This window comes from Gekko japonicus, unplaced genomic scaffold, assembly GCF_001447785.1.
Source record: "Gekko japonicus isolate JY-2015 unplaced genomic scaffold, Gekko_japonicus_V1.1 scaffold2503, whole genome shotgun sequence".
In the NCBI taxonomy this organism is placed as follows: Eukaryota; Metazoa; Chordata; class Lepidosauria; order Squamata; family Gekkonidae; genus Gekko; species Gekko japonicus.
In genome coordinates, this window is record NW_015167130.1 from 34,412 (window position 1) to 48,233 (window position 13,822).

General features: G+C 40.7%; 1 protein-coding gene across 1 annotated transcript; it reads left to right on the top strand.

Annotated features, from left to right (window-relative positions):
* Nucleotides 1–327: 327 nt before the first annotated feature.
* LOC107111983 (vomeronasal type-2 receptor 26-like) lies at nucleotides 328–13,619 on the top strand. The gene is made up of 5 exons (XM_015413038.1): nucleotides 328–489; nucleotides 795–1,640; nucleotides 2,547–2,774; nucleotides 5,040–5,166; nucleotides 12,712–13,619. Exons 1-5 carry the CDS (start codon nucleotides 328–330, stop codon nucleotides 13,617–13,619), a joined length of 2,271 nt encoding a protein of 756 aa, XP_015268524.1.
* Nucleotides 13,620–13,822: the final 203 nt, after the last annotated feature.

Below are 13,822 nucleotides of genomic sequence, written 5' to 3' on the forward strand. Positions count from 1 at the left end.
TCAGTGTTCTAACGCATATTGAGAATTATTAGGGCTGAAGAAAGAGAAATTGTTCCCCCCCAACACACACACCTCAGAAAACGCGTTAACATGGAAGTGTATTCTTACAGTGATGTAATTTATTTAAAAGCTCAATATATTTAGAAATGTCCTTGCGTGATTTGGTGAAAGAAGCATTTAATTCTCTTTGAAGAATGATAACAAAGTTTTACCAGCACCCCTTGGCCTTGGCCTTTGCTGTCAACGAGATCAACATGGATTCCAAAATCTTGTCCAATGTCACACTCGGGTTCCAGATCTATGACACATACAAACAATGATGATAAGATGACCTTCCGCTCCACTCTGGATCTGCTCTATAAATCCCATAGATATGTTCTGAATTATGGATGTGACACGCACAAAAACCTGATGGCTGTCGTGGGGGGACTTGGTTCTGATGTCTCCTTCCACATGGTGGACATTCTAAGTCTCTATAAAATTCCACAGGTAGGCTGTGTGCATGGAATAATGAGAGATTTTGACATGAAATTACTGGGAATGGCTCAAAAGCACAGATCTGTCTATCATCTATCTAGGTGAAAAATTGTTTAGAATGCAAAGAAATAAAATCAGATGGAAACTTGTTCTGAAGTGGGAGATGGTGTTGTGGTGGAAATGCAATGCAAGGTGCTTTTATAGATACTTCCCCATAACCGTTACTCAGAAATTGCCCCATATTCCCATTTTCAGAACATTCAGGGGTAAACAGGCACTTGAAAATGCATCTGAAATTTCTCTTTTTGTTTCCTTAGCTCACATATGGGTCATTTTCTCAAGTGGAGAGGGGCAACTCAAAGTCCCCTTCCTTCTATTGCATGGTTCCCAGTGAAGCCCATCAGTATGTGGGGCTCATTCAATTACTTCAGCGCTTTGGATGGACATGGGTTGGGCTCTTTGCTGTGAATGACGATAGTGGAGAACATTTCATTCACGAAATGGAGCCATTGCTTTTCCAACATGGAATTTGTCTGGCCTTTGCAGAAACAATGATAAACCAAGGCCACTGGAATAATGTCGGGGATGCTATAGATTTATTTTCAAATGTTTATCCAGCTTTGGTAGACAGCAAAGCCAATACATTTATCCTCTATGGAGAAACTATGACCATTATTGCATTGACCACATTTCTATACCTAGGTAATCATGATTTACTGGAAAACACTTCATTTGGAAGGGTGTGGATTATGACAGCCCAGGCTGATTTTGCATTAGGGGCCCTTCAAAGGACCTGGAGTCTTGAATTCTTCCAGGGTTCAATTTTCTTCTCAATTCACTCACAAGAGCTTGTAGGGTTCCAGAAGTTTCTTCAAAGCATAAACCCTTATTGGACACAAGGAGATGGATTTCTCAAGGATTTCTGGGAACAAGCATTTGACTGTCCTCTAAATTCCCAAGACTCATCTCAGATTCATGGAACTTGTACTGGGAAAGAGAAGCTGGAGAGTCTTTCTGGGCCTGTTTTTGAGATGCAGATGACTGGCCACAGCTACAGCATCTATAATGCAGTCTATGCCATAGCCTATGCTCTGCATGTCATGTGCAAATCCATGCTGGGTGTCTGCAAAATCAAAGGCCTTCAACATCTCCAGCCTTGGCAGGTAACATCGTCCCAATGTAATGTCTTATTTCTGTGAACATGTAACTACCTTGTGAGCATTCCTCCACCTTTCTCCAACATGTATAGTTATTGAAAGGATGTACTGATGGCCACAAGGAAATATGCCTTCATCAGCAGAGTGACTGCTCAGAAGTGACCACACAAACTGATTAAAGTTTAAAAAAAAAAAAAAAAGCTTTCTTCAGGAAATAACTTAGTAGACAGTAAAGAGAAGAGACAGAGTGACACTCATATGCACATGAAAAATGCCAAAACAAAAAAAAAGATGGACCCAGGGCTTTTTTAATAGAAAAAGCCCAGCAGAAACTCATTAGCATATTAGGCCATACCTCATGCCTTCCCTTGGCTTGCCCGAATGCCCCATTGCTGCGGGGGACCGGAGCAAGCCCCTCTTTGAAGGGAAAGGAAGACAGTTTAAATTGCCTTCCCTTGGCTTGCCTGGGAGCCCTGCGGTTGTGTGGAGCCCAGGCAAGCCGGCCCTTGGACAGGTCTGGTAAAGCATGGGTATTCATTTAAATGCCTCCCTGATCCTGCTAGGGGCCCCCTGGTCCACCCACCTCAGAGTCACCAGGGGGGTCGCTCTCCAGGCATTCTCTCTGTAGCCCCACATGCAGAGGTTTTGGCTGTCTGAAGCCAGACGGAATTCTGTTCCTGTACATTTCTGTCCAAAAATAGTCCTGGATGAACCATTGGTCTGACCCAGGAAGGCTCTTATGTTCTATACTTGTAACATATTTTTAGAACAACTGTGTGGTACTTTGCTTTCTGCCACAGGAAAAAAAAATGATTTGTCAAGCTGTGTATGGAACAATATCAGTAAAGAAAGCAGTTTGTAAATCTCAGAATAAATCGCCTGAATGATTTTTAAAACATCTTTTCTTTCTAGCTCCACCAATTCCTTCGACATATTTCATTTAACAACTCAGCAGGAGAAGTGGTGTCTTTTAATTATAATAAGGAAATAGGAGGTGGCTTTGATATCATGAACTTGGTCACATTCCCCAACAAGTCTTATGATAAAGTGAAAATTGGGAAGGTGGATCCAGATGCTTTTGAAGGAGAGGAATTGATCATTGATGTGGACAGAATTGTGTGGCAGAGCCAATTTAACCAGGTAAATATTTTGGGATGTTCACAGAGGTGCTCTGGCATTGGGTCAGAGACTCCAAGATGGGGGACGGGGTTCTTTCCTGTATAGCAGGACAGCAGGACTCTTATAATGGATGACTTGATAATGTTATGAATTTGACAAAAGCAATGTAGCAACAGAGTGTCAAGTATCTCCAGTCATAGCCATTTTTTTAAATGTATGTGTTCTACATGTGTGCATACTGTTGATTATATTTTGTATATTTATTGAAATGTGGTATGTTTATGAACGAATCAGATGTATTTCTGAATATCTCTGCCAGTTGTAAAAAGTTCATGCTGAGCTTCTGTTTCCCTTCCTGTTTGCAGCTTGGCTAGAAGTGCAAGTCTTTTGCTGCTCGGCAAAGACAAGAGCCAAGGGTTCTTAGTCTTAAACTGTAAATTAGCTGGCCAGTGGTTCTAGGAACAGTCCAGGAGTTTGCATTGTATACTTGCTTTTCTTCTTCTTCTTTTCTATAAACCATTTTAGGCCTCCATTGGAGGGGTTGTGATTTATATGCCTAGATATATAAATGCCTTGATTTGTTCTATGGAATGAGCCACTATGCTGAGTAGTCTGTTGCGTGTATGTATTGGATAGTTTGCAAAGTTGCACTTGCCCAGCATAGCTAATATTACTGCTATATGCTTGTCCACATCCCTCCTTCTTTCAGCTTAGTGGAAATAAAGCTCTTTGAATAATAAAACTTTTATCATCCTGACCATATAAATTATGAAAAGCATTCAACATTTATTTTGCTATCTTTAGTATCTTAATATGCACAACTCAATCACTAGATTTGCATTGAACAATGAAATTCTTCCCTTACTGTTTAGTTTGTTCCACTGTGCAATCTCAGTCTCTCCTGTCACTGGAGGATCAGTGTTAAGGGACATTTCTGCTCCTTCATCCTCCAACTTAACTAAGTCATGGAGACCAGTTCTCTCTCATACACTCTGGACTCATAATTTGTATCTCAGCCCAAAGGTTTATTTATTTATTTGTTTGTTTATTTATACATTCGGCTTATATACCGCCCTGACCACGAAGGGTCTCTGGGCGGTTTACATAGAAGTGTAAGTCTACTTTTTCACTATCTATGGCCACATCGTACAGGGGCGGGGCTGCCTATCAGCACCCAGGTGGTGGGGCTTGCTATTCTCCGGCTCGGCTCCTTCTTCTTCCGGCGGTCTTCGGGGTCGGTACTTCCGTCCTGGTGGCCAGGAATAGGTCTTTCCAATTTTGGTCGCTTTCTTTTGGCGGGCCCATCTGGTGCGCAGTTCGCATCAGCGCGGCTCCGGCTAACGTCCATTTCGGCTCTGCCGAGCCTGCGCCTCCACGTCACCACGCCTTCCGTCTTCACCTCTGCCGTCATCCGTTCCACCGCTTGATGTTGCACTTGCTTGCCACCAGGGCTCGCTCCCGCCGATCTCACTGCCACTGCTAGTCACTCTGCCGCTGCCTATGCTCCCACCAAGCCTTGCAATGGAGGAGGGTGCCCCCTGCTACCTAGGGCAGGTACCAATTTATCTACTCGCTTGATGTTACTACTTACGAACTGCTGGGTGGGCGGGAGCTGGGACTAAGACCGGGAGCTAACCCAGGCCGCGGTGGGTCTCGAACAGCCATAGTGGCTGTTCATTGTTATTACAGCAGGCATTTTACCGCCTGCGCCACCGCTGCTGCACATGGGGCTGGAAAAGATATGGGTCTAGTTCCATTGTCTCATCACTGGTAAAGTTGTTATGCTTTGCTGCTCAGGCCAAAAAAAGAAAAGAAAAGAGCAAGCAAACAAGAAAACTAGAATTTTAAATTCACTCTGGGCCGATAACCCTATTGAGTATATGGGATAACCTATTGGGTATATGGGATAACCCTATTGGGTATTAATTCAGCAAAGTTTCCTAATTAAGAATCAGTGGAACCACATGCGGTTAAACCCATTTCAATCCAGTATATCACAACAAATAAAGAACTTACTTTTATTGTATTTTATTCCTATTTAGGTGCTGTTTGTAGGAGAAAACAGAAGCCAATTCTAAGTATTTCCTATTACAAGTGACTGACTAATCCAGCAGTTTGTGTTTTAAGTATGAAGTCATAGGTGTGTTCCTGGCTTGCTTTCGCAGGACAGAATAAAGAAATTCCAGTCCCCCTAATGATTGGGGGGGGGGATCATCATGACCATTAACAAAAAAACCCCACAAACTCATGTCTTCTATACTAAATTCCTTCCATTGTGTTGGATAGGTAGTGCCAATTTCACTGTGCAATGACTACTGTCCCCCTGGTTCTCAGAAGCAAAAGAAGGAAGGGGAGCAGTTTTGCTGCTACAATTGTGTTCCATGCCCAGCTGGAAAGATATCCAACCAGAAAGGCAAGTGATGTAATGTGCTCCATTTATTCTAACATGTGACCTTAATTCTCAAGTTGTAACTGATGAAAGTGTGACAATGGATTGTATCATCCAGCCCAAAGATTAGGCAAATTTTGCCACATGGTCAAAAATCCAGGAAACTCCATGTTTTTAAGAGCTGTCAGATCACCCTTCCTGATGTGGTTCATAAGTAATGAGAAAATCAAGTGAAGTCTATGCATCTGTGAATCACATTTTAGCTGACAACAGGGAAGAATGTAAACAAATTTCACAAATGTGTTCTTGAATCCAGGGCTCTGGTTTTTCATGACACTGAAGTCATTGTTGTTTCTTGGATATATGTTTTAAAAAATCATAGAAATATTTGCTGGGATCCTAAGCTTTACATTCATTTGCACTTTGCCTTCTCCATGGTGGATATTACACAGTATTCTATAGTGAAGTGCTTTTCAGATCATTGAAACAGGCTGGTGTTAGAGAGAGCACCTAGCACAGGAGGAGCATGAAACCCAGTGGATGACCGCACAACAACTAGATCTCTCAGCAGGTTTTGATACCATCAAAACCTAATATCCTACTGGGCTGCCTCTCAGTACTGAAACTAAGGCAAACAAAACTAATTTAAGGATTGGAAGAAAGGATTATAACCTCACAAAATTCGAGAAGTGAACCTCAAGGTTCACAATCATCAATACATGTGTGATCTATTCCTTGGTGATAGGTGTACCTGAAGTACCTAGTTTGGAATGACATCTATAACCAACACAATCATATTATGAATGCAACCTTCCTGTGTGTTTATTCATTAAAAAAATGCTTTCCCAGTATTTGTTATAACTGACATTTTATTAGGTGTGTTTAAATATAACTAATTATCTGCCATGTACATAATAGCAAGAAAAGTGACACCAGAAATAACTGAAATGTGTGTAAGAATTTTAAAATGACTTTATGTGATGATGTCCAGAACTAGAACCAGCAATGAGAAATCAGCATTGAGAAAGGCTTTGAGATTTCCACATCAACTACAATTGGAAGTAAATTGGTATATGTGTTGGCACTGAACAAGTGCCTTTTCTTTTCTCTTTCTTTCTTAGATATGGAGGACTGTATCAAATGCCCAGAAGACCAATATCCAAGCAAGGACCAAGATCAATGTTTTCCCAAGACAATAAGCTTTCTGTCTTACGGAGAACCTCTGGGGATCATTTTAACCTCTGTTACCATTTCTTTTTCAGTAATCACTGTGTTGGTGCTGGGAATTTTTATTAATCACAGAGATACTCCCATAGTCAAAGCCAACAACCAGAATATCACCTATGCTCTGATAATCTCTCTCTTTTTCTGTTTTGTTTCTTCTTTGCTCTTCCTTGGACAACCTACCAAGGTGACCTGCTTCCTCCGGCAATCTGCTTTTGGCATCATATTCTCCGTGGCTGTTTCTTGTGTCTTGGCCAAAACCATCACTGTAGTTGTAGCTTTCATGGCCACCAAACCAGGATCTGGGCTGAGGAAGTGGGTAGGGAAAAGAATGACCAACTCCATTGTCCTTTCCTGCTCCATTATCCAAATCTGCATTTGCGCAGTGTGGCTAGGAACTTCTCACCCTTTCCCAGATTTGGACACCAAGTCAATGACTGAAGAGATCATAGCAGAATGTAATGAAGGGTCTGTTGTCATGTTTTATATTGTTCTGGGCTACTTGGGACTTCTGTCCACCATCAGCTTGATTGTGGCTTTCATTGCCCGAAAGTTACCAGACAGTTTCAATGAAGCCAAGTTCATCACCTTCAGCATGCTGATGTTTTGTAGTGTTTGGCTCTGTTTTGTTCCAACCTATCTGAGCACCAAAGGGAAATCCATGGTAGCTGTGGAGATCTTCTCTATCTTGACCTCCAGTGCTGGGTTATTGGGCTGCATCTTTTCCCCCAAGTGCTACATTATTGTTTGGAGGCCTGAGATGAACAAAAGGGAAAACTTAATGCAGAGAATGAATTAATAAATCTTGCCCTCCTGTGATTTCTTCTGCTTCTCATTCAGTATCCAATTATCAGTCATTTTCATTAACACAGGAAGTTATGTGGATTTGCAAGAGAACAGAGCAGGCCTACCTCTAATCTTATCTAGGAAAAAACCCATTCATCTGTCCATCTCTTTGTCCTTCCATTTGTTCATCTTTCTCTTTATTTCAAGCATAGATGCTCGGAAAATAAAGTTTGGTGGCTCAATCCTGGCCACCATCTTTGGGATGACCATGGCAGATGGAGTGTCAAACATGAAGGAAATTGGGATACCCTTGCCTACACAATCCCAAGAAACATTCACTTATCTGAAATTAAAACTAGGAGGCTCAGCATTACCCTCTAGCTTCAGAATGACCGTAAGAACTGTTGTGCCCAAAATGTGGGGAACTCGAACATCGTGCCCTCAGTTATTTCTACAAACCTCCTCACTCCCAATGGAAGCTCAGGTTGTTTGTGTCAGGCATAACTCAACCAAATCGGTCATTGGCTTTGAGATTATCATTTTTGGCCTCAAAATCGGTCATTGTCTTTGAGATTATCATTTTTGGCAAGTGATTCCAATGATCATCTCGAAGCCTGTGGCCAATTTTAAGACCCTGATGGATCTGTGCCGGCGCAGCAACGGGCAGGGGGTGGCTCGCTCTGTGCCGCCTGAACCTTCTTTGGACTTTACCAAGCCTCCCGAGCATCAGGAGAACTTGGCCAGCATGCTCGAGTGAGGGCTGGAGTAAGGGGTGTCTTTTTTGGCCCCTCCCACACTTGGAAAAGTGGGGGGGTGTCCAGAAACAGCCCTGATTCAGGACCATTTGAAGGGGAAGAACATGGCTGCCATGTTCGGACTAGCCACAGCCATCCGGACTTTTTAATTAAAAGAAGATGAAACAGACTACTAACATGGCAACACGGGAGAGGAAAGTTTGAGTAACTGCATTTGGAGTGCATTTGGAGTGCTAAAGAAAATCCCCAAAATGGAAATGTCCAAGCTGGGAGGCTGGGAGAAATAAGGGACGGAAGGCTGTGCGCTTACCTGTGGCGGGGAAGAAAAGATAGAATTGTTGGCGTGTTTGCATTTATTGAACTGGTGCTGTTGTTAAAGAGATATAAAGAAGAAATTGGTTGAAGGAAAGCATTACGGAGAGAAGTTTGTGTCGGTGGGGAACAGGTTTAGGAGAGCGTTGGTGAAAATGGCGGATGAGATGGAAATTAAACAGGAGTACGATGAAAATACTGAGGTGGGTGAACTAACTATTGAGCAGTTCCTAAGAATTTTGAGAAATGTGGTCCAAAAAGAATGCAAAGAGGCTTGTATGAAACTAGCAGAAAAATTGGACAATATCCAGATAGGAGCGGAAAAGACAGAGGAAGGGGAACAACCCATTGTGAAGGAACTAGATGAACTGCAAATGGAAAGCTGCGCTGACTTTAAGGAAGAAAAACTGGAGTCTGTACAAGAGAAGGAATATCAACCAAGGGAACGAGATGGATAGAGATTTATCAAGTGAAAGAGTTGGAAAGAGACTTAAAAAAAATTGTGATGTGCTAAATCAGGACTATTTAAACATAACAAGCGAGGGATGAAGTATGAGAGAGAAAGAGATGGAAGGACCAAAAAATGGAAAAGACGGGCTTGGAGGTTTAAAGAGGACAGTAAAAGACTGAAAGCAGAATGGCGGAAAAAGAGCAAGGAGAAGCTGGGGAAACAAAGAAGGCACAAAGAGCGAAGACATGTGGATATGTTGGAGCAGAAAAATAGACTGTTGATGTTTAAGAGAAAGAATAAACTATATAGAAAAGATAAGTGGTGTATACCCTATACATGATTAGATGGAATAATTGACAGTGAAAGTATTTATTTTTGTATATTGTCTTCCATGATTTTTAATGTTATTTTTAATTGTGAGCTTTATTGTAGAACAGGAGGGAAAAATTAATTTAGAAACGGATTTAGTGTGAAATGGGACATTGATTGGACCTTTCTGAAAATCATTAATAAAGTAATAATTAAAATAAAATATTGGAAAAAGAAATAAGTTGGTAAACTGTATAGAAAATTAGATTGTTGAAGTTTAGGTGGAAAATTACATATATAGAAAGATAGAATGATTGGTTTACAGATGATTAGATGGACTAATGAACTTGAAGATATATAATTTTGTATATGTTTTTGTTTTGTGTGTTTGTGTGTCCTTGAGGTCCCTTAATTTATGTTTTGATGGTCTTAGAATAATAGGATGGAATATTTAACCCAGATAAAGATTTAATGAAATATTGGGTAACAATAGGATCTTTATGAGGATTACTAATGAATTAATAATAAAAATAAATTATTGGAGGGGATAATGAATTGGTAAATTAAGGATGTAAATTTTAAAGTATGTGATAAAATCAAAGGGATAATGTTTATTTAAATATGTACTTAATTATAAATGTATAGTGATATAAGAAAGCTCAGAAGTGAGAAGATCATGTTTAATCCGGATAAGATAGTACATTACATTGATGGTCGATGAGGAACAACTTGGGAATAAATAAAGAAAGGTGAAGATCTGGTAGAAAAGAGTTGAAGATGATTGGTGCAGTTATAAAGAAAATGTGTGTTTAAGATCAGGAGAGTGAATCTAGTAGTTAAAATTGTGATAAAGCGTCAGAGGAAAGGTTTAATTAATATATAGGAGATGAAGAGGTATCAAGAAACCAAAGATATAAAAAGAAAATAATGGGAAATAAATAAATATTATATTAAACTCTGTTTTCATACCTGAAATAAGAATTAAAAGACTACTAAAGGTTGGAAGAAAGTTGGTAACATATAAGAAGAAGAAGTCAAACAGGATGTTAAATATGCTTTATATTGCCAATAAGAATTTGTAGGTTAATTGAGGCAGTATATTAATTTCAAAGACAGGTAAAAGAACAAGAACAAGATATATATTTGTGTTATTTTGGATGTTTGATTGACGATTCTGTGTTGCTGGAAATGAAAAATGAATATAGAGGATTTGTATGTAGTCTTGATGAACGGGAATTTGTGTATGACACAGGCTTATATGATAAAACTCTAATAAATATATTTGCAAAAAATAATAATTAAGACCCTGACTTTATCTTCAGGTAAGTTATGCTTGCTACAGAAAACTTTCGCTTCCATTGCAAAGCTAAATGTGATGTGTGTGAGGAGATTATGCAGAGAAGGCAGGGGAGGTTGTTCAGATTCCCTTAATTGTTGGCCCTATAGCTCCCATCATCCTCTTGAAGCAGGTGGACAATTTTGAAACCCCTAGTTTTATTTTCTGATGAGTTAGGCCTGTCAGAGACAAATATAGCTTCCAGTGCCAGAAGTGGTGAAGGGGATGTTTCTGTACGTCTAGATGTTCCAATTCCCATTACATTTGGCATTGTAATGCCCATGATCAAGCAGCAGCCAGTGTCCAATAGTAAGTCTCCAGCCTTTATTTTTAGAGGCATTATGCATGCAACAGACAGACTGGCTGGCAGATGGACAGAAGGATGGACAGAGAAATGGACAGATCCTTTTTTTTAAGCCCCCGGAGGGCATTTTTTATTGCATTTTCTATAGATTACTAACTACAATGAAAAAAGGGAAGGGACAGGTACATCTAAGGGAGAAAGGAAAGAAAACCACTACTAACTAAAACCCCAAGTATTGGAGATCATTTCAATCGCTTATATCAGTATTAGTCTAAAGATGCTAAAATCATATTGAACATGGTCAATTAAGCTATGATATTAATCTTCATATCGATTGGTTACACTGTTTTAAGAGAGTCACCAGAGCATCATTGATAATAAAAGCTTATAAGGCACAATTCAGAGTTCTTCAGTCATTATTTTGTTTTATCTTTTCTTATCAATTGATAAATTCGTTTGGGGGCCGCCACCCCCTTTTCAGAAGCAGAGTCCTCATCAGAACAATCCTCGCTTGGTTTGCTGTCCTCATCCTCTCTGCCGTCCTCTCCCGAATCTCCCAGTTGCAGTCTCAGAAACTGACATACTTTAGAAACAGAGTCATTTTCTTCTTCTTTTTTATCCTTTAATTTGAAAAGGACACACTTAGGGAATCAACCACATATAAGGAATGCTGTTTGTTTGCAAGAACATAATCAAGTCCTTATATTTCTGTCTCTTTTTTCTTATTTCAATAGGAATATCTTTTAGAATTCTGATGGTGTTGTCTCCAATTTTTAAGGGTGCTCCTGATGTTACTTTCAGTATTTGATCCCGCACATGTCTCTTCAAGAATCTTATCACTATTTCCCCAGGCAGGTTATTTTTCTTGATGTATACCGAGTAGGCTCTATAAGCCACATCCATTTCGTTTATAAGATAGTCCATTTTTAAATCTGCAATTGGGGCAAGCGCATCACTTAGAAGTTGTTTCAGATTCTCATCTTTAGCCTCAGGGACACCTTGGAACGAGAGAACTAGGTTGGTTTTTTCTCTTTCTCTCCCTTCACAGCAATGCAGGCCAGCAAACATCCCCATTTCAGAGTACTTAACTCCCACATGGATCTGGTAGGGGGAGACAGGTGGTGACAATGCAGGCTTCAACTACTAAGGCTTCATCTGACTGGCTACTGGGCAAACTTCCCCCTGCAGACCAGTGCTCAAACCAGCCGCTGGCAGCTGAAGCCACATTCTGCATTGATGGTGGTCCTGGTGGCAGCAGGCATGGGTCTTGCAGTGGCGGTCCCAGTATCCCAGTGGATGGTTATTGGTATGCCGGTCATTGGCATGGCAGCTTCCCTCACATATCTGTCTTTTTTTGGCAGTCTCAGCGGTGGGGTCAGTTATTGCTGTGACAGCTTCCCTTGGGGCCTCAGTAAGTCTGTTCTCTGCACAGAACAAGCAATTTAACTTTTGGGGTGATTTAAGTATCCCCTGTATACTTTTAAAAAACGTTACATTTTTTCTGCATGGCTGGGGAGTGCCCCAAGTTTGCAGAAAAGTCTCTTTACCCTCATCCCCCCTATCTGTGGAAATAAGTATCTGCACATGGGGGCATGTTGGAAATTAGACATATAGACAGTATGACAGTCATTGGCATGGCAGCTTCCCTCACACCTCTGTCTTTTTCTGGCAGTCTCAGCAGCGGGGTCAGTTATTGCTGTGATAGCTTCCCTTGGGGCCTCAATAAGTCTGTTCTCTGCCTTACTGAGCAATTTTACTTTTGGGGTGATTTAAGTATCCCCTGTATACTTTCAAAAAATGTTACATTTTTCTGCACAACTGGGGAGTTCTCCGAGTTTGCAGAAAAGTCTCTTTTCCCTCTGTGGAAATAAGTATCTGCACATGGGGGCATGTTGGAAATTAGATATATAGATTGTGTACGAGAATCTTAAAATGTCTTTTTGTGTGATCACCTGTAGACCTAGGACCAACATTAAGAAATCAAAATCCAAAAAGTCTCAGAGGTTCCTTAAACCAAAATAGTAACTGATCAGAATCAGATATGTGTTACCACTGAAACTCTTCATTCTTTTCCTTTCCTTTCCTTTTTTAGATATGGAAGACTGTATCAAATGCCGGGAAGATCAATATCCAAACAAGGACAAAGATCAATGTGTTCTCAAGACAATCAGCTTTCTCTCTTATAAAAAAACCATAGGGATCAGTTTAGCTTCAGTTGCACTTTCTTTTTCCCTGATCACAGTGTTGGTGCTGGGATTTTTTATTAAGCACAGAGATACCCCTATCATCAAAGCCAACAATCGGGATATCACCTATACTCTTCTTATCTCTCTCCTGATCTGCTTTCTTTCTTCTTTTCTGTTCCTTGGAGAACCTACCAAGGTGTCCTGTTTCCTCCAACAATCTGCTTTTGGCATCATCTTCTCAGTGGCTGTTTCTTGTGTGCTGGCTAAAACCATCACTGTGGTTGTAGCTTTCATGGCCACCAAGCCACGGTCCAGCATGAGGAAATGGGTGGGGAAAAAACTGTCCAACTCTGTCATCCTTCTTTGCTCCCTTATTCAAGCAGGCATATGTGTGTTGTGGCTCAGAACCTCTCCCCCATGCCCAGATTTAGATATGAAGTCCCTGGATACACGGATGGTAGCACAATGTAATGAAGGGTCTGCCATCATGTTTTATAGTGTTTTGGGCTACTTGGGGCTTCTGTCCCTCGTCAGCTTGACTGTGGCTTTCCTGGCCCGGAAACTTCCAGATATGTTTAATGAGGCCAAATTTATCACCTTCAGCATGCTGATGTTTTGCAGCGTTTGGCTATGTTTCGTCCCAACCTATCTGAGCACCAAAGGGAAATATATGGTAGCGGTGGAGGTCTTCTCTATCTTGGCTTCCAGTGCTGGGTTACTCGTTTGTATTTTTTCCCCTAAATGCTACATAATTTTGTTGAGGCCTGAGATGAATAAAAGAAAAGTTATTACGAAGAGTAAATTAAGGAATTAAAAGTATTTGCACAGAGACCCTGCTTTCTCTTTCTGGCCACTAAAAGGAAATACCTGGTACACGTGGAGATCTTCTGAATTTCATCTGTCACCAAAGCCAGGAATTAGCACACTGGTAGAACTTTATTGAAGGCAACAAAGGAAGGCAGAGGGGCTAGATGGGATTCTGGAACTTTCGGCCATGAACCTATCCCAGGGCTTTTT